The sequence below is a fragment of the Mastigoproctus giganteus genome, chromosome 12, assembly GCF_048544385.1.
Source record: "Mastigoproctus giganteus isolate SK-2022 chromosome 12, ASM4854438v1, whole genome shotgun sequence".
Taxonomy (NCBI): Eukaryota; Metazoa; Arthropoda; class Arachnida; order Uropygi; family Thelyphonidae; genus Mastigoproctus; species Mastigoproctus giganteus.
Window position 1 is genome coordinate 170,146,871 of NC_143586.1, and position 24,583 is coordinate 170,171,453.

Genomic DNA, 24,583 nt, shown 5'->3' on the forward strand with positions numbered 1-24,583 from the left:
AAAGCAAGCGTATGAGCTTATGCAGCATCAGCCAAAAAAAAAAAAAAAATTACAAAACAATCCCTTCTAAATATTTGTACAGTTCCTACTTAAATTTATTTAACCTATCAACTACAACGACAGATGGAAGTTTGTTCCAGCAATTAACCACCCGCTGGCTAAAGGCAAATTTCCACACATCTATTCTACATCTGTCCTTCCTCAATTTCAATTTATGCCCCCTTAGGTTCGTAATCTGAACAAGTGGAAGAATCCCATCAGAATTCAGCGTGCTCAGCTCATTCAAGGCCTTACACACCTCAATCAGATCACCTTGCAGGTGCCTAGTCTCCAGCTGCTGCAATTTGCAGAACTTAAGCCTCTCCTGGTAAGAGGATCCCTTCATTCCCCTCACCAATCTTGTTGCCCTTCTCTGTACACGCTCAAGCAAATCTACATCCTTCCTAAAATGAGGCCTCCAGACCTGCAGTACTCAAGGCGTGACCTGACCATTGCCTTATACAGAGAGACAATCACCTCCTTTTCCCTGCTAACAAAATTCCTGTATATCATTGACAACACCTCATGACCTGCTCGGGCAGGTCATGAGGTGTTGATCCCTCTGTCTTCTCCCACTCAACTATCCTTTTATCCATTGTAGAAACTTACCCTTAATACCATTCTGCTCCAATTTGTACAGTAGTCTTCCACAACAGTGTCAAAAGCTTTCCTGATGGCAGGAATCACGGCGATTCCAAGCTATATCCTGTTGTGGTGACTTTTTTTTTTTGTAATAAACAAATTGTAAAATTGAAGCCGCTTGCTCTCAATGCCAGCACTGAATGGTGAATCTACAGAGTACAGCATTGGATATCTCCTGAAGAATCTGAAAGCATGTGGGATTCCTTCAAAAACTGTCTAGCACTGAATATTGGCAATTCACTTGTTATTATTATGGTAGGCCTAAAAACTGGAGTAGCAAGTATTAAAAGTGGAAATTGTCCTTGTCTGTCTAGACTGTCCTTGTCTTGTTATTAATTTGTGTGCTGAAAATGGAGCTGTATCCTTTCCTTGAAAAAGTGGATGTGTACATGTTGGAAATTTACTACTGTAGAAAAAGTGCTAAAAAGGAAAGAGATTTAAGCAATTTCGACTGATGCATGCCATTAAAGTGAAAAAATATTTTGAAGCATGTTTGCACACATTGGCTATCTTTGGTTAAATACGTAACCATACTATTAGAGTAATGCAAATGTTTGATCATCCTGTTAAAGAAGAGGTTAGAATTGATGAGAAAAGTGAAATGAGCACTTTTTCAGTTACCAAATTGAAAAGTACAAATTGATAGTGAGTGACTGACTTGTATTATATACTAGCATGGGCAACCTTAGTTAAATGTTGTGAAGGCAGATGAAAATTTTATAAATTTTTGTGGACCTACTTATGTTTTTTTTTTATATTATTATTATTATTTTTTTCACAGATTTTTTTTTTTTTTAAATAACAATGTTAAAATTCATGTCCACCATTATAAAGCCAAGTCATTTTAGGACAGAAACTTCAGGGTACAAGAACTTTAAAGCATTTTTGTGCAAGAGGGGAGTAGCCTCAGTGGAGAGTAAACTAAGTGTTACTGAATGTATTGATCTCATATTTTGAAGTCAAGTAACCATGGGTAGCCTGAATATTGTAGTCATACATTTATTTGAAATGTATGGTACTTTATTGGTACCTTGTTGTTGGTTAAGTAGATACAGTCACTGAAAGACCCAACAAATGGTTATTAGATATATCCACAGTTTGCAAGATGCTTGACAGAACAGCAAATTTAAAACTCAAGTAAACCTAGGCCCCCAGACATACCGAGTTCTATAACATATCATTGTGTAGATAGGGCAGTAGCCTCCGGGTTTGTATAGTGAGTAGCTATAAGCAAACTGAGTTTGCTGTGAAATGCATTGGTCTTATTGTGAAGGCAAGCTATTACAAGTTGCTTCAGTAATGCACTTTGCCGAAACCACTTCTCTGTAGAAGTATGTTGTATGCCATTATCCATATGGTCTGCAGCTGACTGGTGCAATCATTGCTTATTTAGCACTGTTTGCTCATAGCTGCATGCAAAAATTGAGGCTATTCCTATACCTGTATATAATAACAGTCCAAAATCAGAAAAATGATGAAAACAAAATGAGTCTGTCAAATGGCATGTTAGTCACAGATGGATAAAATTTTAATACAGAATGAGAAATGGTGGAGGCTTAACACCATTTTATTTCAGGAAATTGCTCCAAACCACATTAAAAGTGTCTGTAGCACAATGTACTGAACTGTACATTATGCTACAGACTTAAAACTTAACAATGCCCTCTTGTATTAATAATATATCAAAATAATAATAATGTTGAAAGTTGTTATTCATTAGCAATTTTATCAATAATTGATAAAATCAATAATAGATAACATTTTGTTGAAAAGACATTACTTACAGAATTTTTTAATTTAAATTGTGAAAATACCACCTTTAATTCTATATTTAAGTAATACTTTTGTTTTTTCTCTTACAGCCAATTTTAGACATAATTATCTTTGTTCATTGGCTCACACGTTCTATTGGAGTTGAGGTATGTTTATGAAAAATGGTATTTCAGGATTATGTAATTTCTCTTTAAATAATTCATATATGTTGCAGTAGGACACAAAATTCAGGGTACAAGAGCTTTAGAGGGCTAATTTTTTATCATCATTTATTAAATACATAAATAAATCTAAATATGTGATGGGGAAAAAAAGCAAAGTATAAATAACTTTTTTTTACTACTACTATTAATTTTTTACTACTATTACTTTTTAACTACTGTACTTCTATTTTTTTTACTACTACTATTATTTTTTACTACTACTATATGTTTACTACTATTAATTTTTAACTTGATTTGTATTTTTATTGTGATGGTTTAACAGTGCTTTGTAGTAGCCTAACAGTGGGTTAATATTTGTATTAGTGGTGAAAGGCATGTAATTGCATTTTTGAGTTTCTAGTAGAAACTCAAAAGATAAACAAAACAAACCTTGCTTATTTTTAGGATATTTGTTGTCTGGACTTTATTGTCATTTGTACTGAAATTTCTTTTGATGTTACAATTGTACTTAGATTTCACTATTTTTAAATTGAAATTTTTCCTAATCATTTTTTTTCTTCAGTTAGAAAGTTGAAGTAATGTAACTATTTACATGAAGGTAATTTGTGTTATGTCTGCTCACACTTACAACTGCTGTTATTTTTTTATTTTTTTTTAATGTTAAAATAAAATTGGTTATGTTCATTTCAGAAGTGCATTAATGACAGTTTTTAGATTAAACTGAGGATTAAACTTCCTCATTGAGACAAAAGCAGATGATCAGGCAAAATTTTGAAATCATGAAATCTAAATTATAATAATTGGCCCAATTTTAACATCCAATTCAAAAATTGCTGCTCAAATATGGCACAAAAAAGGTTTAAATTCAAATAGCCTGAACCCAAAAATGAGCAAGATACCCCCCCCCCCCCCCCAGTGCTTTTTAATTGAAACACCATGAATATTATTACAGTTGAACCAGTGGACTTCATTTGTTGCCATGCACTGATTGGAGTAACAAATTGGCACTAATAAAAAGTTGAGCATTGTGCATATGAAAGTGCTCAACTTTTTGAAGAGCTAATTTTTTTATCATCACTTTACTAAATATATAAATAATGAATTATTACTATTTGCTTATTATATTAATTACAGCAAAATATGAAATATTATTATATGCATTTCAGTATTTATTGAAATCTAAATCCAGTAGGAAATCAGTAAAGCACCTTACAACAATTTTAGCACATATTATGAATCAGAAGATCCATTAAATATGTGTTACATTTCTATTTTTATTAAAATCCATAAGAAATAAGTAAATTATGAAAGTTTGAATGAATATTATGTTGAGGTATGTTCAGTAAAGTAAAACGAATTTTTTATATTAGTTAATTAGCTGTTTTATTTTTTTATTACATTAAAGGTACTTAATTAAAGATAAACTTGATATAATTTGATTGAGTTAAAAAAAAAAAAGATTCTCCATTTTAAGTTTTACTGGCAGATGATTCAAGAAAGCAAGCTTATATAGCATCAGCAAAAAAAAAAAGAAAAAAAAGTGGTATTGGATTCTTTATTTTGTAATATATTTATTTTTAATTTTTTATTATTAATTTATATTCCGTCTTTTTTCTGTTTTTATTCAACACTGCTTATTTTTATTTATTTATTTATTTTTTACATGTTAGCTTTTTTCTTTCAGGCCCCTGCTATGATGATGATGTATTTAATGGTTGCAGGCTTTGTCCTGACAAGGTAAGAATGCATTTTGTAAATAAATGTCATTTTAGCATTAGCATTAGTAGAGGCATATGATGCAAGAAAACACAAGCTTATGCAGCATCAGCCAAATAAATAAAAATAAAAAAAAATACCACTTCCACTTCACCCCTCCGTTCGTTCGAAATACCTGTCCAGCCAAGCCTTAAACTTATTTAGGCTATCAACTTTCACGACAAGGGATGGAAGTCTGTTCCACCAACCAACTACCCGCTGGCTAAAGGCAAATTTCCACACATCTATCCTACATCTGTCTTTCCTCAATTTGAATTTATACCCTCTCAGGTGATTATTCTGAGCAAGAGGAAGAATCCCATTCAGCATTAAGCGTGCTCAAACCATTCAAGGCTTTATACACCTCTATCAGATCACCTCGCTGGTGCCTAGTCTCCAGACACTGTAATTTGCAAAACTTAAGCCTTTCTTCGTAAGAGCACCCCTTTGTTCCATTCACTAATCTTGTTGCCCTTCTCTGTACTCGTTCCAGCAGCTCTACATCCTTCTTGAAATGAGGCCTCCAGACCTGTACTCAAGGTGTGGCCTGACCATTGCCTTATACAAGGGAATAATCACCTCCTTATCCCTGCTAGAAAAATTCCTGTATATCATTGACAAGACACCATGAGCTACTCTTGCAGCCCGTCTGCACTGCTCAGAGAACTTCATATCTGCCTGCACAATTATCCCCAGGTCCTTTTCATTCTCTACCACTGTCAGTGTAGTACCACAGAGTTGCTACGTTGCTCTGGGGTTGCTGTTTCCCATATGTAGTACTTTACATTTGTCAATGTTATACTTCATTTGCCACCTCTCAGCCCATCTGCTCAACCTTTCCAGATCCTGTTGCAGCAGCATAGTGTCAGTAGTGTCCTTAAAAACCCTGCCAACCTTTGTATCGTCTGCAAACTTGGACTTTAAGCTTGGTATACCATCATCAATATATGATTTATAAATACAGAAAACAATAATGGACCCAACACTGAACCCTGAGGGACTCCACTAATAACATTAGTCCATGATGAGCAGTGTCCATTGATTACTACTCTGTCTTCTCCCCCTCAACCACCCCTTTATCCATAGCAGCAATTTGCCTCCAATGCCACACTGCTCCAATTTGTGCAGCAGTCTTCCATGTGCAACAGTATCCAAAGCCTTTCTAAGATCCAAAAATATAATATCAAAGTTATTATCTGCATCCAGTTCTTTTGTAACTGCATCATAGTATCCAATAAAATTGGTCAGGCAAGACTTCCCCTTAACAAAACCATGCTGTGTCGAGAGCTATAATTGAAGTCTTGTCTAGATGATCCTGCAGTGCTTCTTTAACCAGTGCCTCCATTAATTTTCCTGGAACAGAAGTTAAACTCACAGGTCTATAATTACTTGTGTCAGCCTTTGATCCTTCTTTGTGAATTGGGGTCACATTTGCACATCTCCAGTCAGTGGGTACCTTCCCTGAGTCCAAGGAAGCTCTCATAATTATGGCTAAGGGTTTGTTTACTTCCTTTGCTGCCTCCTTTAATATAACTGGATAGATCTCATCCACCCCAGGTGCCTTTTTTGTGTTTATCTTCAACAATTTCTCCTCCACTTTACTCTCAGTTATTACAAGATTCTCCAGCTTACTGCCAGAGTTGAATACACCTCTGGCATTCCCCTCGCTGAATAACTCCTCGTGTGAATGTCGATGCAAAATATTCATTTAGTTTGTTAGCTACCTGAGCAGGATCATCAACAGTTGACCCATCGATATGAAGTGGACCAATCTGATTCATCCCCTTCCTTCTAGAGTTTACATAAGTAATGAACTCTTTGCATCCGTTGCCAAATATTTCTCGTAATCTGCCTTTGCCTGCCTAACCTCCTTTGTAACTTGGTTACAGATCAACTTGTATCTATCATAGGCTTCTGTGTCACGTGTTAATTTATATGTATCCCATGCATTTTTCTTCTCTGTCATATGTCTCGTTAGTTCATCTGACATCCATTTAGGCCTAAACCTGAACAATATTTCTCAGTTGGTATGTAAAGCCTAGTAGCTTCCAAGATAAGTTCTTTGAATGCTTCCCATTTTGAATTTGCTGTTGGTAACATCTTCAGTTGGTCCCACTGTATAGAATTTAAATACTGTCTCAGACCATCGTAGTCGCCTTTATGAAAGCAATAACCCTTCCCTTTACCCCTGATCTTAGCTCTGAGTAAATCCCACTTCAGCACACTGTGATCATTGCCACCTAGTGGTTCCTTTATCTGCAGATTCTTAATGCATGAAGAATCACTACTGATAATCAAATCAAGAGTATTACTCCCTCTAGTTGCCTCCCGAACATGCTGATGTAGAAAACAATCATCCAATAAATCCACAAAAGCCTTGCTAGTGTGTGAGTGACCAACCCACAAATTCCAGTCAATATCTGGGAAATTAAAATCCCTCATTATAAGACTCTCTGATGTACTGGCCCACTCTATTTCCCTGTACAGTTTCTTATTATACTCATCAGAGTCATTAGGCCTATAGCACACTCCTACTCTCCATTTTGATCTCCCAATGCTTATGTCACACCAAACTGACTCGACACTGCACTGTCCAGCGATGTCGACTGGCTTCACTTCCTTGGATTTTATGTGTTTCTTAACTAATAGCATAACCCCTCCTCCCTTCCTATCCTGTCTATCCTTTCTGTATCCTTTCTGTTGTACTCCCCAAATTCCAGTTCTGCATTCCTTATATATGTGTGATACCACGTCTCTGATATCCCAACAATATCCGTCTTTGATGCTTTGAGCAATACCTCAAATTCATCAAATTTATTTACCAAACTCCTAGTATTGGTGTACACGCAAGTATACATGCACCTGTTTCTATTCTTAGCTACCCTAACACAACCCATGTGTTTACTTGTACCGCAATGACTCCCAGCAGTCTCTGAAATATCCTGCATCTTGTTTTTCAGGCTTCTGCTCATTCCAAAAGAAGCAGTGCAAGAATCACTTTTACCTCTGCCAGTGGCTACTGTTAATCTATTAGTCTTTGTATCCCCCCAAACTAGCAGTTTTCTGACCCAAACACTGCCTCGATAGCATCAGCAAATATTCTTGCACCCTTTCTATTTAAATGTATCCCATTCCTGTAGAAGTAGTCTCTCCTGTTAACAACTACAGTCCAGGCTGAAAAAAATTCTATTCCTTGAGCTTTGCACAATCTTTCCAGGGCCGAATTGATTAACAAGGCTCTCATCATATACTCCCTCCTATCGTGTTTGGGTAGAATTGCAGACACTTTGAAATTCAACCCTAATTCACGGCTTTTTTTTCAACAGTGACCTGTACTTGTTAAGTAATTCTGCCGGTCTCTTACTCTTGATATCATTTGCCCTTAAAAGATGATATCCGCTCTACAATGTCATCAATCTTTGCCCCTGGCAGACATACTCTGGTCCTGTTCCACCTTTCCTTTTTACAAAGCATGTTCCCCGTTTCCCCGACAATAAAGTCACCAGCAACTACTAGTTCCTGTGGGACCAGCGCATTCTGCCTTGGGGGTTGCCGCTGTGTTGTGTGATGAACAAGTGCAAGCTCTGGCGTTGATGTGGGCAGCTGAGAACTTGATGGGCCCCCTCAATTTAGTTCCTTCGAGGGCATCCACCCTGTCCGTCAAGCTCTCATATAGGCCCATAACAACGCTGAGTTGTTGCCTGATTTCGTTACACTCCTTGCATCGCACACACACAAAGACATCCCCCATGGCAATATCATGTCCCGTACCTGATTTCTCCACAAACGTCATGCAAGCAGTGCATTTTAAAAGGCTGTGATTCAGAGGGCAACTGCCCCCCTCAGTTCTCCCCTGAGCCACAACACTCCCATTAGCTTGAGCCTTTTGCTTCGCTGCTCTGGTCTGAGTCATGATTCCGATTTACTTTCAATAAAATTTCAATTTCAGTACAAAATTATAAGCCTAAACTTGTATCCCAACACAGTTATAACGGTATATATATTTTTCAGTATCAAGTATTAATTATCTACGAGTTCCCTTTATGTAACTTCCGTATCAAGTTATGTATTAATTAATTATGTTACGTTTGTAATCTAAGTCGTTATATATATTTAGTTAAAAGTACAATTTAATTGACAACAAAGTTTAACAAGTTTAATAGATTTTACTGATTAATTGACAATATTATACTATACTATACTATACTAAAGCTATCTTGTTCGGAATATAACATATCGTATGACAAAGGCAGCAAGTTACGAACAGTAAATCTATGGACACTTAAGTATTAATTAACTTCCAAATCTCGCTGTCTCAATTCAGAATAAACTAACAGTCCCGACTAGGTCTATAAGCTACTTATAGAAAATAATTTGATGTAAAAAATATTCAATAAAGCGGCTAAATATGGCTAAAAAACTTCTCGTTCAGCGGAGTTGCAACTTGTAACACGTGGATTTGATACCCTTACCAATACTTTTATGCCACCAAGGCCGAGTAAAGAATAAATACACCAGATTAATCAGAAAATCACAAAATAATGCTATACTACTAAATTTAAATCAAAAGTTTCAGAAAAACAATTTCAAATCAAATAAAAAAAATCCACTGTGGCTTTGAACACGTCTGACTCCCACTAGCCTCATCAGCATTTTACCTGTTTTTGAAAAGCACAAAACCCGTGTTGACCTGTTGTGATTCTGCTGAATCATAATCGGCCACAAAATACATCTTAATAAATTATATTGTGTTATCAATGTATTCCATTTATTCGATATAATGTGAATGTGCAAGCTCGTGCGTGTGTGTGTGTGTGTGCGCGCGTGCGCAGGAAAACTTTAAATCCAGCATATTTGCAAATTATTCAGTAAGTTGTAAATCCTTTATATATTATTGAATAATTTGCAAAAAAAAATAAATAATTAAATAAAACCACACTTCAAGTGCTGCTGCTTAAAGTTACATATGGTCACTGGAAGCTCTTTTGTAACTTCTCAAAGTGTGAACCATTATTAGAAACGTCACCATATTAGATTATTTGGTTAACTATTTGGATAATTAAATTAACTGTGCTGAATTCTCCTGTGGAATTTCAACTTCAGTCCAGGATAGGGGAATTTGTAATTCAATGGCAACTGTTCTTATGAACTTGGAAAACAAGCAAATATTTGTATGTTTATGTAGTGCAGTTGCAAGAAGGTGCTCTTTAGTTAATGAGGACTTGCCTATTCAGAAGGTGGAATTCCATGTTAGAATTCAGAAATGTGGCCATTTTAGTTTCTTTGATATTGTACAGAGGTAATTTTTAAAATTTTTTCTTGTTCTTACAAGCCAATAAACTTATAATTTTTTAACAGAAAAAATGTCTTGTATAATTATATTTATGTAATTTTTGCTTTACTAGCAGCTAAATTGTGCGCATGATATTTGTACTTTCATATGTTTAGAAAGGTCTGGTTTCAAGACTAGAGGTATTCTCAAATCACTCTTCGATTAGGGCTGTAGTTACTGATCTCAGGCAGAGGGAAGAGAGGGTAGTTTTTCTCCTTGCCAGTTATTCCAGATTTATCAGCCCTCAAACCATGAATAACAGCCTGCAAACATACAGACATACTACACTTGTGTAATGTAGTCTAAGATGCTGAGTATAATAAAACCAGTGAGCACCAACAGTTTCTGAAATTAACAGGTAAAATTAGTAAAGGCCAAAGATATAGAAAAGCTTGGCCTCGACTGCATCAGCAATAAAGTAACAATAAATAAATAAATAAATCTGTGTCTATAATTCATACCCTTCCCAACACCAGAAGGTATCGATCCAGCAGCTTCTTAAAATTTACCAGACTGTCATCCTCACTTATCCAGGAAGGCAGTTCATTCCGGGGTTGATTACATGGAGACTACATACAAACTATTTTGAGGCTCAGTTTAGTTTTTTTCCAAATACGTTTATGCCAAGCATGAATTTATGAAACCCCCAAACATTAAAGGTATTAGGACTTTTATATTTAATACTGTGCATGGGTCTGAGAAGATGAAAGAGATAACTTGTTGATATTAGACTTGAATATCCGTAGATTGTAATTTCAGTTTCTGAAAATGGAAATTGAAGGAATAAATGAGGAAGAAGAAAAGTTCGTTCTGTGAGTTTGAAGTTGTACAGTAAAAGGATGCTGACTTGTTCAGGCACATGTTTGGACTGGTTTGAAAGAAATGGGGAGGGGGATTATAGAAGCCAATTCAGAAGAACAGTGGAATTATTTCTAGGAGAGGCATGCAGCAGAAACAGAATATCTATGAAACAGAGAGTGGAGAGACTTTTTAATAAATAGATGGGTCATTAATTAACCTAACTGCCCTTTTTTGAACGGAGTCTAGAAGCCTGAGAGAGGTTATGGGGCATTGCCCGAGATGTAGGAAAAATATTCCATAGTAGGGTGGATTTGCGATTTGTACAGAGTGAACAGCTGTTTGGAAGAAAAGTAACGCTGTGAGCAAAAGAGAAACCCAGTTTTTTAGATGCAGAGAAAGCAATATTTAAGATATTAAATTCTGGGTAATCCCTAATAGAGATATGTGATTTTGTCTAGAAAGTAGAGCATCATCAAAGGTAAACATAGGGACAGAAGAATCATTTTTGTGAGATATAAGATAGGAATGAGTTTTAAATGGATTGAAATTAACTAAGTTGTCTTACTACAGATTTACCCGAAGAACAGCATGTAAGGAATTGGTAGTGGATATTCAAGAAGTTGATGCTGTTTTGTGCAGGTCAAAGTTTCTCAAACTGAAAGGGACGGTGAGGGGGAATGCAATGTGCTATCATCAGTAAAATTGTGGATAGGTTTTCCAGTCAATGGAAGAAGATCATTAATGTACAAGAGGAAAAGAATGAGAGAAAGAACTGAACTTTTGAAAACATCAGTATTGGTGAAGAATTTAGAAGACAACCATCTATCATCACCTGTATTTGAGTGGTCAAAGAGAAAAGTGGATACCCAATTACAGAAAACAGTCAACAATCCATAAGATGGAAGATTACTTAGACAACTTTTATGCCAAGCATGAACAAAAGCTTTTGGAATGTCAAGACAACTATCTGAATTTCACCAAACTTTTCCATCGAATATGTCCATAGATGGGTAATACATAAGCTAGTATATCACCAGTGGATTGACACTGATGGAATCCATTTTGGCAGTCATTGATCATATGGAAGGTTTCCAGGTAGTTTAGGAGTTGGCAGTTATTGGATTTTGCCATTACTTTAGAAGTGCAATGGGACGATAACTGGATGAGATGGATTTGTCACTCCTTTTAGGAACTGTCTGGATATGAGTAAATTTCCAAGCAGAACAAAAAAAAACACCCGTGGAATAAGAAAGTGTAAAAAGGTGACACAGAAGGAGTAAGCTCAAGAGCACAGGTTTTTAGAACAAATGGAGAAATATCCTCAGGACCTTTCTTGGCATCAAGATTGTTAAAAATTCTTCTGACATCCTCTTAATGAAAGACCACAGGAGGGGTGCCTCCGTAGCCAGGTGGGCAGGAGCAGCAGTGCGTAGCACACACTTCTTGATTAGACCGGGGTTCGAGCCCATGACCACCAAATACAGAGGATGCGGAAAGACCAGGGAATGACCACCGCATATCCCCGGAGCAATATAGCCTTAGTTACTAATGCTCCTAAAAAAAAAAACAACCACAGGAGGCATTGAGTGGAGTGTAATGGTAGGAGGTGGTTCACCAAGGTTGTCAATAGAGGAGTTAAAAGAAAAGTCAGGTGAAAGCAGGTCAGCCTTATCTTTGAAGAATGAGGTATAGAGATTTTTAGCTAGAGAAGATAGAAAAGAGGATATTCCAAATTACTGTCTCTGACAGGGAATATCAGAGCAGAAATATGCACAAGTAATACCACTGAAGTGAAAGGAATCATACAGTGAATAATTAGGAACACTGAGTTGAATAGTGGTTTCTGGATAATTGGGATTATATCAGAAAAAATAACTGGAGCTTGGCAGACTGTAAGTGGGAATGGACATCACTGAATTTGAAACTGAGACTACGTATATTTGTGAAATGAATGAGGAAGTGTTTGTGTGATTTAGGTCTTAATGCAGATAAGTTTGTTTTAATAGTTTGACTATTATAGTTTGTGATGCATTCAGTAGATAAAGTTAGAGGGGGGGGGGACATTAATGAAATATTTAGATATGGTGTACACAGCAAGAATATACCCAGCTCCTTGACATAACATGGCCTCAACAATACCCCTCTTCCCCCACGTACACTCTACTTGGTGGACTCTCTCTCTAGTAACTAACTGGCAGAGTAGAAGCAGCAAGATTATGCACTAGCTGATCTGGATGCCTTCTAGAGAGTTACTGATAGGTTTGTTCAATAAACTCATCTATGATGCTACTAAAACACCGACTCAAATCGATAAAATGCCTTTATTAAACAAAAAAAAAAAAAATTCACATACTGACTGTATATTAAAACAACATTAAAATGAAATAAAATGGTATATAACAAGAATAAAATGTGATAAAATATAAAATTAAAAGCGCAAAAAAGATGTTTAAAATCACTAAAAACCACTAAAACAGGAGCTTTCGGCAGCAGCGGTGGCCTTCATCAACAATAATGGTTGCAGGTTATCCAACAATCTATATATGTACACACATATGCCCCAGCAGGTCCGCGATACGAACTATGGCACCTGCGCATGGTCCACTTCTCATGCGTTGGAATCCTGAAATGGAACAAACCACTCTAAACCGTTCATCTCTCCTTAGGATAAGGGCTTCAAAAAGAGTGGATGAATGCAACAGCCCTTATCCCTATTAAGACTATAGAGTCCAGACGAACATATCCTTTAACTCTCTAGCCATTTCCGGTTCCAAAAGCCATGGCGCTCTATCCACGATCACGGCTTCTTTATCTTTAATGCCATGTCAGTTTCCCAGGCATGTTCAGCTACGGCTGAACCCACATAATTGGCTGTCTTGAGGACCCTATTGTGTTCCCCCAGGCAATCACGCAGCCTACGTTTTTTATCCCACACATAACACTCCCCACAATCGGGACACTCAGTTTCATATACGACCCCACTAGTGTCATTACCTGCATTAGGATCTTTGATTGCGGACACTACTGTGTGCAGTCTCCCATTCATAAAATATGGGAAATGGTTCTGAAATGCCTGGATAGTAGGGAATGTATGCGGTAGCAATGGGTGTAAAAGCATCCCTGTGGCTACTACTCATATCTCTTAAACACCCCTCAGTAATGCTCTGGGAGTAACCGCACATTACTAGATCAGCAGTAACCCATTTAGTCTCGTCACTCTGGGGGTAACCGCACATTACTAGATCAGCCGTAACCCGTTTAGCCTCATCCCCCCCCTCTCCTCAGCTGAAGAGCAGTGGGACCCCCACCCTTCCCATTAAGGCCTTAACCACACTATTTTTGTGGTGGCCAGCCTGAGCAGTTTTAAAGTGTGTGTGTATTGGCCATGACACACAGGTTTTCTATAAACCTTAATTTTCAAGTGTCGGCCTTCTCTGTACACACACACACACATCTAGGAATGGAAGGGCCCCCCCTGCTTAACCTCTGAGGTGAACTGAATATAGGGCGAACTGCTATTCAGCCAATTAAGTACTTGATACACCCTGCTGACTGTGTACACCCCGTTATGTTACACATTTTTCTGAATGGCGATTGTCTTCCAAGATAATAATGCGCCAAGCCATTGGGCACTTGTTGTGCAGGAATGGTTTGAGGGACACAGTTCTGACCTAGCATATCGATTGGCCTCCGAATTCCCCTGATATCAATCCCATAGAGCACTTGTGGGACACTATGGAAAGGCATATCAGGTGTCTGGATATACCAGTCACCTCCATACCTGCATTGCTGACCGCATTTCACATAGATTGGTTGGCCATACCTCCCGAACGCTTCCGACATCCTGTTGAATCAATGCCACGTCGGATAGTTGCTGTACTGAGGGTAAAAGGAGGACCTACAAAGTATTAGGTAGGTGGTCATAATTCAGTGATCACTCAGTGTATGTCCACTCTGATATTCCCTGTCAGAGTCTTAGTAATTTGGGATTTTCTCTGTTCAGTTTTCTTTGGCTTAAAAATCTCTCTACCCATCATCATCAGCCATTTTCAATCCACTGCAGGATGAAGGCCTCTCCAGCAACTTTCCAGTTCCTTCTGTTTTGAGCACTGGCCCTCCATTTACTACCCAAAAACTCATGAATTTCATCTATCCATCTCCGCCTTTGTCTTCCAGGTTTTCTTCTAGCTCCTCTTGGGTACCATTCTGTTATTTTCTTAGTCCATCTGTCATCATGTCTTCGAGCTATGTGTCCTGCCCAAGACCATTTTAGTTCTTTAGTTTTGATAAGAATGCCCTTTACTTGAGTTTGCTGCCTAATCCATGTGTTTCTCTTCTTATCTAACAGTGTGATTCCCAATACAATTCGTTCCATTCCATTCGCTATGTAGTTCTCAGCTTCTCTTCCATTCTTTTGGTGAGTGCCCAAGTTTCACTTCCATGTCATGGTGGGGAGTATACATTGATTCATTATTTTACGTTTCAGACAAACTGGGATATTGCTCTTCAGTATGTGACTATATTTCCTGAATGCTATCCATCCAAAATTTATTCTTCTCTTGACTTCCAGCCATTTATCATTATTACAGCTAATAACTTGTCCCAGATAAGTATATGACTCCACCTTTTCAATTACTGCTCCTTCAATCATTATTTCCTTTTCCGTGGCATACTTGTTCATCATTACTTTTGTTTTAGCCATATCCATCTTTAGTCCAAAATCCTTACTAGCTGTGCATAACTGATTAAGATTTTCCTCTAATTCTTTGGGATCATGGCTTATAACCACAATGTCATCTGCAAATCGTAAATGGTTTAGGTACTCTGTTCACATTGACTCCTTTCTGCGACCAGTCTAATCTTCTGAAAGCTTCCTCAAGGGCAGCAGTAAACAGCTTTGGAGATATTGTGTCTCCTTGTCGAACTCCTTTCTCGATTTTAAATTTGCTACTGTCTTTGTCTAGTCTAATAAAGGAGGTAGCACTCTCATATATTTTCTTCAAAATCATAATATATGGGGTATCTATGCCTGGTCTTTCCAGTGCCCGAAACATTGCCTTATGCTGTATGGAGTCAAATGCCTTTTCATAATCCACAAATGCCAGGCATAATGGTGTTTTATATTCATTTGCTTTCTCCATTAGCTGTGATATTACGTGAAGGTGATCCATAGTTGAGAATCCTGTCCTAAAGCCAGCTTGCTCTTTCAGTTGATTCTCATCAAGTATTCTTTCTAATCTGTTAGTAATGACCCTTGTGAACAACTTGTAGATGTGGGATAACAAGCTAATTGGTCTATAATTTCCAATTTCTGATTTATCTCCTTTCTTATGAAGCAAAACTATGATTGCATTATTCCACTGCTTAGGCATCACACCTTTTCTAATGCACTTTGTGAAGAGCCTTGACAGTTTTTGTGTTATGTCTCTTCCTCCCAATTTTAACAACTCTACAGTAACTTCATCTTCCCCCGGGGCTTTTCGATTCTTCATTTTCTTCAATGCATGTTCTACGTCATCAGGAAGAATATCGGGTATGTCGCATGTGTTGCTACTTTGCAATCCATCTTCCCCACTGCTGGTATCATTCCCTCGCTCCTTGTATAATTCTCTATAGTAGTCTTCTGCTATTTGAATTATGCATTCTCTGCTGTTTATAAGTACACCATCGCTATTCTTCAGTTTCAGTATCATTTGTATTACTGCTCATGGCTGCTGAATTAAATCCTTTGTTTTCCCTTAATGCTTGTTCTACTTTTCTTGTGTTAAATCTTCTTATGTCCTCTCTGAGTCTTTTTCTAATGGCTTTGCATAACTCAGTATACTCAATTTTCTCCCTGTCAGTGTTTTTCTTGCTCTTCATTTGTCGTCTTTGGTTCATCATGACAAGTGTTTCTTGACTAATTTTTTCTTCTTTGGATTTCTGCTTCCGTATAGGTTTCTTGGGCTTTATCACTTTCAGAAAGTTGTAATATTCTTCGTAAATATCTTGGTCCTGAGCAGTCTGCAGAAGCTCAAACTTGTTCTTAAGTTCCAGTACATACTGCTTTTTCTCCTCCTCTGTTATCTCAAAGACCTTTGTATTATTTACTCGAGTCAGTTTTTTCCTTTCCTTTCCTACATCTATATCAAGTGTACATCTTACCATTCTGTGATCACTTCCAACATTTACCTTATTCAGGACGGTAACATCATTCACAATATATCTTCTGTTAGTGAGGATGAAGTCGATTTCATTAGTTGTTAATCCATTTGGACTCTTCCATGTCCACTTTCTGTTCACCCTTTTCTTGAAAAAAGTGTTCATTACTGACAGTCCTTGAGATTCTGAAAATTCCACAAGTCTTTCACCTCTTTTATTTCTTTCACCAATTCCAAAATTTCCTATAGTTTCTCTTTCTGCGCTGTTTTGCCTTTTTCCAACCTTAGCATTGAAGTCCCCCATAATAATAGTGTAGTGGGTTTTCTGCTCATCTAGAAAACTCTCAATTTCGGTGTACATTTCTTCAACCTCTTCATCATCATGGCTCGATGTTGGTGCATAAATCATTATAATCTTTAGCTTGTACCTCTTAGAAATCTTGAGTATTAGTCTTGACACCCTTGGTGATGTACTTTTGAATTCCAAAATGTTGTTTTTAAAATCTTTATGAACCAGAAACCCAACTCCAACTTCACTCCTTTCACTGTTTCCATTGGTGTACAGCAGATTTCCACTTGATAAACTTATAAGTGATTCATTTCTTCTTCTTGTTTCAGCCAAACCGATGATATTCCAATTCACATTTTCTAATTCCTTTTCCAGCTCTAATATCCTGTCTTCACCGATGAGTGATCGTACGTTATAACAGGCCAAGTTCAGTTTCCGTGCATGGCAGCCTGATCGTACCCAGAGATTCTTAGCACCCTCTGCTTCCACTCTGATCCTCTCGCTGCCGTATGAGGGAGAGTGAAAGCTGCTGGGGACTGAGGGCCATTTATATTGTTGTGCTCTCATATGCTGGAGGATTTGGTCTTTTCCTCTTCACGCTGACCAGGCGTCTTGAAGAGAACCACTCTACACGTTCGTTGCCACCTAAGTAACATAACAGGGCTTACCATCGAGAAGGTGTGCCTGAGTGGATTTTAGGGAGGCAGGCCAACCGGACTTCTCCTAAATCTTCTGTAATAGAGAGATTTGGATCCATCAGTGTTTTAGGCTGAGTGTCTGATAACACACAGGATACCTGTTCCCCTCTAAGCCCCTCTCTACCCAGTTCTGCTAAATTCGTCTGTTGTCTCTATCATTCCCCGTAACTCCGCTAATCATTTGGAACTCTTTGACTTCCTTTCTTTGAAACTTAATTTTCTCCAGTCCAACTTTCCTAACAGTGAAGTAATTTTCCTTCCCGATGTTAGTGTTCACAACACCAGCTGGATTTCATTTTCTAGTTACACAGACGCAGCTGGTCAAGTTGTTGAGGCTTTTACGATTACTAATGACCTCACACAGATTGTTCATTTACCTACCAGGAGTACCCAACAATCATAAACACACAGTCAACACTTGATGTTTTTTTTTCTAACAAACAACCCTTCCGAGTACATTGGTTGAGATGAGTGGTCCTCTAGGTGCCTCAAATTACAACTTAATGATGGTTTCTTCTGCAATAAGCTTTTCTGTTGTGACTATTCTCAGCCTTGTGTTTTTTGGCAGTACAAGAATGCAAAATGGGAAGATTTGTGAGATTTCTATTTTTCTTTTCCTTGGCTGGATTACTCTTCTAAATATTCTGTTGTCAATGTTTTTTAAGATTGTAGGGATGAAATCCTTTATTCGACACTCCACTTTAAAATTGCATCCTTTATCTAAACCTTGGTTTTCCAATATATGTGGGGAGTCTGTTCAAGATGAGAATGTTGCATGTCAATTGGCTTGCATCTGAATCTCCAGGTTCTTTTTCTGCTTACACCAAAGCTCACAAAAAATTATAAAGCAGTTACCAAGTCCAAACTAGATCTTGAACAGACTAAGTGTAGAAAACTTGCTTCTTATCCAATCATTAGTCAAGCATTCTCGTCTCTTGCCAAAGCTTTTGGCTGCAACTTTTTTCCATCTGTATTCCCATCTCTGTTAAAACCTGATGGTTCTGCTGCCATCTCAGCTAAAGATAAAGCTGACCTGCTTGCATCCTACCTTTCTTCTAACTATTGTATTGATGATCTTGGTAAACCACTACCTATCATTCCCAGTATACTCCACTCACTGCTTTGGTCTTCTCAAAAGAATGTCAGAAGAATTTTGAATGATCTTGATGGCAAAAAAGCTCGAAGTCCTGATGGTATTTATCCACCTGTTCTCAAAACTTTTGTTCCTGAGCTTATTCCTTTTCTGTATTGCCATTTTTCCTTCTGCTTGGAAATTTGCTTATATCAAGCTATTTCCTAAAAAAGGGGTGACAAAACCCAACAATCCAATTATCATCCCATTTCACTAACTTCTACTCTTTCTAAAGGAATGGAGAAATCCATTAATTGCCAATTCCTAAACTACTTAGAAACCTTTGATCTGGTAAACGATTAACAATAGGGATTCTGTTTGTGACAATCTATTGGTGATATACTGGCTTAGTTTCCCATCTGTGGACAAATTTATGGAAAAGCTTGGTGAAACTGAAGCAGTTGCTGTTGACATATCAAAGGCTTTTGATTTTGTTTTGCATAAAGGTCATCTAAATAAGCTTCCATCTTGCCAACTGTTTTCTGTAATTGGCTATCTGGTTTTCTGTCTGACTGCAGATAATGGTGGATGGCTTTCTGTCTTCTAACTTCTCCACTAATGCTAGTGTTCCCCAAGATTCAGTTCATTCTCCCATTCTTTTCCTCTTGTACATGTTAATGACCTTTCATTTGGCTGGAAATCCTATCCATAGTTTTGCTGATGATAGCACATTTCATTCCCCCTACCAATTTGAGAAACCACAAACAGCTTCAACTTCTTGAATATCCAATACAGGGCAGTTTTCGCTTTACGAGTTCCCCGGTTTACGATTTTTCCCCCCCCAAAGTATCAAGTATCAACAAAATCGAAAATATGAACATTAATTACAAAAAATGAGTGTTAAACATTCATAAATACCGCATTTCAAACCATGCACGTAGCTGTACAATACAGATACAGTGTAACCAGCTTTAAGATATTAATCTGTTCCTGAGACACCATCGTATCATGACAATATTGTAATGTAAACCCATTGTTTTTTTGGAATTCATTCCACAACCTTGGAAGTTGAAATTTTCGCTATATAACTCTCTAAAAGGTAGTTTTTATAGTGCAAATTGTATTAGTTACCAATTCAAATCACTAAAATGCACTACACTTTCATCATTATCATATGTTCTGTTATAAGAACCAATTTTGAATGCTTTTGTGACATTTTTCTAAAGCACATATCTGGAGGTCATGACCATAAAACAATTTGCACTTTCCTTTTTATTGGGCTTTTCTGTTACTGCAAGCAATTATAAATGGGTAGTAAACTCCATGTTATTGTATTTGTGAAAATACCAATAGCTGGAATTGTGTGGTTTTTGCATTATTATGGTGAAATGTGCTTCCCCTTTACTGAATGAAATCTTCAATCATATAAAAAAACATAAAATAAATTTTCAGAATCTTCTCTTCATTCCTTTTTTTTTTTTTTTAAGCTTCGTAAACTTGTTATTCCATGCAAATCGTGTTAGTTGCAATTTGTGCGTTCCTTTAAAAAATGCTTGTGCATCTATTTAAATTTATAAAGAAAATAGAAGATTATCTTGAAAACAAACGCCTCTTGAAGCATTTCTAAAGAAAATGACTCCTTGTGCAACAAACAGAGTGCCAAGCCAATAATAAGTGATCAACGAGTGTGCATTTAGTCAATGATGAAGAATAAACATTCTTTAAAATTTGTAAGTTATAAATAATTTCTTTATTATTATAATTTGCTTGATTTTACAGGCTACGTTTTAATTTCTTTGGATAAATCAATCGTTGTTTAAACATAAAACTAATTAGCTAACTAATTTGATTGTTTAGAACGTAACTCCTATTTTTAACATTGCTTATGGGATTTAATTCCCACTTTACGAGTTTTCGCTTTACGAGCGCGCGATAGGAACGAATTAACTCGTAAAGTCGAGAACTACCTGTACCAATTTCTTAAATTCTGATCTGCAGGTAATTCTCCAGTGGAGTAAAGATAACAGTTAATTTCAATTCTTATAAAACTTAGTCCTGCCTTATATCTCATAAAAATAATTATTTTGCTCATATGCTTATCTTAGATGACACTTTGATTTCTAGACAAGACACATCTCTATATGGGATTACCCTGACTTCTAATCTCTCTTGGCATAAGCACATCACAAATATTTTTTTCTCTGCATTTAAAAAACTGTTTTCTTTTGCTCTTGGTGTTACTTTTCTTTAAAATAGCTACTCACTGTGTACAAATCTCAAATTCACCCTACCATGGAACATTGTTCCCACATATCGGGTGGTGTCCCCATAACCTCTCTCAGGCTTCTATGACCTCTGCCCCCCATAACCTCTATGGGCACTGTTCTTTTGAATTGACTTCCATAATCCCCCCCCCCATCTCTCTTTCCCAAACCAGTCCAAACATGTCTCAACTGGTCAGCATCCTTTTACTATACAACTTCAGACTCATAGAATCAACTTTTCTTCTTCCTCATTTATTCCTTCTACTTTGGCTTTCTGGAACAACCTCTCTTCATCGCATTTCCTGAATTTTCAGTCCGCACAGATTCAAGCCTAATGTAAACAAGTATCTTCTCAACCTTCAACCAGTGATACTAAATATTATAGGTTCTAATATTTTTTGTGTTTGTGGTTTTTATAAAAAAAAAAAAAAAAAAGGAAAAGACAGTCTTCACACATTCTTCCGTAGGCAGGCAAAGAGAGCAGGTATTTTTAAGTTGGCTACAGCCAGTACTAGACACATGATCTTAGCACTCTTCAGTTGGCTGTAGCCAACTGAAGGGTGTTGAGATCATATGTCTAGTAGTTTAATTTCTGTAATATTTTATTAATTTAAATTCTGTAATATATTAAACTTAAATTTTACCTAAATAATGGTTTTGTTACAAGATCCACTTTCAATACATCTTCCAAGGATATCACGTCACGACTTTTACGGAAATGGTTGCAGTAATTTCTGGTGTGAGTTGTGAGTCTGTCCCTTGTATAGCCTGTGGTATGAATTCTAAGGTCAGTCTAGTAGACAAACCAAGCATAACCGATGATTCCTTTCTTTGCACTCTATCTAAGGAATGAACTGATCTGAAATTACAACTTGGAGGATTACTAGTGCTCATCAGGGACTTGAGTATCTCGTGACCTGCCATGGTGATGCACTCCCCACTCAGGCTCCAGAACAGAATAGTTGATAGCTGTGGTTCAGAAAGATAGTTTTATTGGAAGACTCTGTTGTAAGGGAAATGAGGGACTATTTTTTGTAATAGAGATAGGTGGATTAGAATCAGGATGTGTTTTCCAGGAGCAACAATTAATAATGTTACCATCATATTTTCAGATTTTAAGGAGGTTAAAAGAATGGAACCTGGTGATTTTTTTGGATAAATGTAGGATCATGCCAACAAAATGCTATGGGTTAGGTCAGAATTTGTATGTGTCAGAATTTGTATGTGTCTATTTGTATGTGTTTTACCCAGTCATTGAAAGACGCACTGGGTAACTTCTTTTAACTCTACAAAGAGTAAAGAGTCTTTTAACTCTTCTTTTAACTCTACAAAGCTTTGGGGGGGTGGAAAGAATTTTTATCGGCACAACATTTATAGGGAATCTGAAGTTGTAGGTTGATGGAATCTTGGAGATGGTCTTCATTTGAACAATGGTGATGCAAAGGTTTTTTTTTTGCCAGCATCATTTAGAATACTTTAAGGGTTCAGGGAAACTGCTAATTATGAGGCAGAAAGGTAATATAGACGTGTTTATCTGATGGGGAGGTCAAAGTAATGCTTGCATGCATCTCAGGAATTGTTTGTTGCTGTAACAGCCGATTTTGGCAAGGTATTCTGAATGCAGCAACATTTAAAATGAGCAGAAAGGTAAAGCTAGGTAAATAAGCCTAAATAACTTCAAGAGGTGTGACAAGATAAACTATTAAGGAATATTTAGTCTTAATTGTGTCAACAGTAACCTCCTCAGGAGTGTTGTTAATAAAATGAGTGAATTCAAACTCTTGGTTAAGACAACTAATTCTGACAACATATTATGGTTAATGAAAAGTGGTTTCACCTGGAAATTGGGAATGATTAGTTTCATTGTGGTATGTACAACATATTTAGGAAGGATAGGTCAAGATAGAAGAGGGGGTCATGCTTCTTATCAAAAGCAGCCTGAGCGTGAAAAAGCTTTTCCTAAGTCAGAAGATACACCTGCCAGTATTGAAATTGTATTTTATGAGTTAGTTTGGAAGGTATAATTGAGAGTAAGAGTAATCTACCAACAGAAGATTGTGAAGAGTATGAGCGAGTTTCTACATGCTGATGGAATTGGTGAGCAAGTATGAATGTTTTATTACAGGTGATTTTAATTTTCTCCAAATTGATTGCAAGTTGGAGGAGAAACTCGCAATGGAAACAAAATTTTTAAATAAACTAGATGATTACTTCTTGTGCCAACATGTTAGAGGAAATACTAAGGTTTAAGAATATTAACACCGCATCATTAGCATTAGTAGAGGCATACGATGCAAGAAAGCAAGGTTATGCACCACCATCCCAAAAAAAAAAAAAAAAAAAAACCCTCCCATTTCACCCCTCCATTCGTTTGAAATGCCTGTCCAGCTCAGCCTTAAATTTATTTAGGCTATTAGCTTCCACAACAAAAGATGGAAGCCTGTTCCACCAATCAACTACCTGCTGGCTAAAGGCAAATTTCTGCACTTCTATTCTACAACTATCTTTCTTCAATTTGAAACTGTGCCCCCTCAGGTTCTTAGTCTGAGCAAGAGGAAGAATCCCATCAGCATTCAGCTTGCTCAACCCATTCAAGGCCTTATACACTTTAATGAGATCACCTTGCAGGTGCCTACTCTCCAGGCGCTGCAATTTGCAGAACTTAAGCCTTTCTTGGTAAGAGCACCCCTTTGTTTCCCTTCACCAATCTTGTTGCCCTTTGTACTCGTTCTAGCCACTCTACATCCTTCCTAAAATTAAGCCTCCAGACCTGTACACAGTACTCTAAGTGTGGCTTGACCATTGCCTTGTATAATGGGATAATCACCTCCCTGTCCCTGATAACAAAATTGCTATACATCATTGACAAGACTCCATGACCTGCCCTGTCAGCCCGTCTGCACTGTTCAGTGAACTTCATATTTGACTGCACAATTACCCCCAGGTCTTTCCACTTCCCTGAGTGTAGTACCGCACAGTTGGTACGTTTCTCTTCCGTTATTACTACCCATAATAACATGCAGTAGTAGTAGTAGTGGCATGTGATGCAAGAAAGCAAATGTTATGAGCTTATGCAGCATCAGCCAAAAAAAAAAAAAAAAAAAAAAAATCACACCATTCCCTCCAAATGCCTGTCCAGTTCCTCCTTAAATTTATTCAACCTATCAACTTCCACAACGACAGATGGAAGTTTGTTCCAGCAATTAACCACCCGCTGACTAAAGGCAAATTTCCGCACATCTATTCTACATCTGTCTTTTCTTAATTTGAATTTATGCCCCCTTAGGTTCGTAATCTGAACAAGTGGAAGGATCCCATCAGAATTCAGCGTGCTCAACCTATTCAAGGCCTTATATACCTCAATCAGATCACCGCACAGGTGCCTAGTCTCCAGCCACTGCAATTTGCAGAACTTAAGCCTCTCTTGGTAAGAGAATCCCTTCATTCCCCTCACCAATCTAGTTGCCCTTCTCTGTACACGCTCAAGTAAATCTACATCCTTCCTAAAATGAGGTCTCCAGACCTGTACGCAGTACTCAAGGCTTGGCCTGACCATTGCCTTATACAGAGGGATAATCACCTCCTTTTCCCTGCTAGCAAAATTCCTATATATC

At 37.3% G+C, this 24,583-nt stretch overlaps 1 protein-coding gene across 1 annotated transcript in view; it reads left to right on the top strand.

Moving 5' to 3' along the window:
• Abcd3 (ATP binding cassette subfamily D member Pmp70) overlaps positions 1-24,583 on the top strand; it is a 461,674-nt gene that overhangs the window by 151,908 nt on the left and 285,183 nt on the right. Inside the window, exons 10-11 of the mRNA XM_090386468.1 lie at positions 2,544-2,600; positions 4,303-4,355. Coding sequence (XP_090242594.1) covers positions 2,544-2,600; positions 4,303-4,355 — 110 coding nt within the window. The remainder of the gene's footprint in view (positions 1-2,543; positions 2,601-4,302; positions 4,356-24,583) is intronic.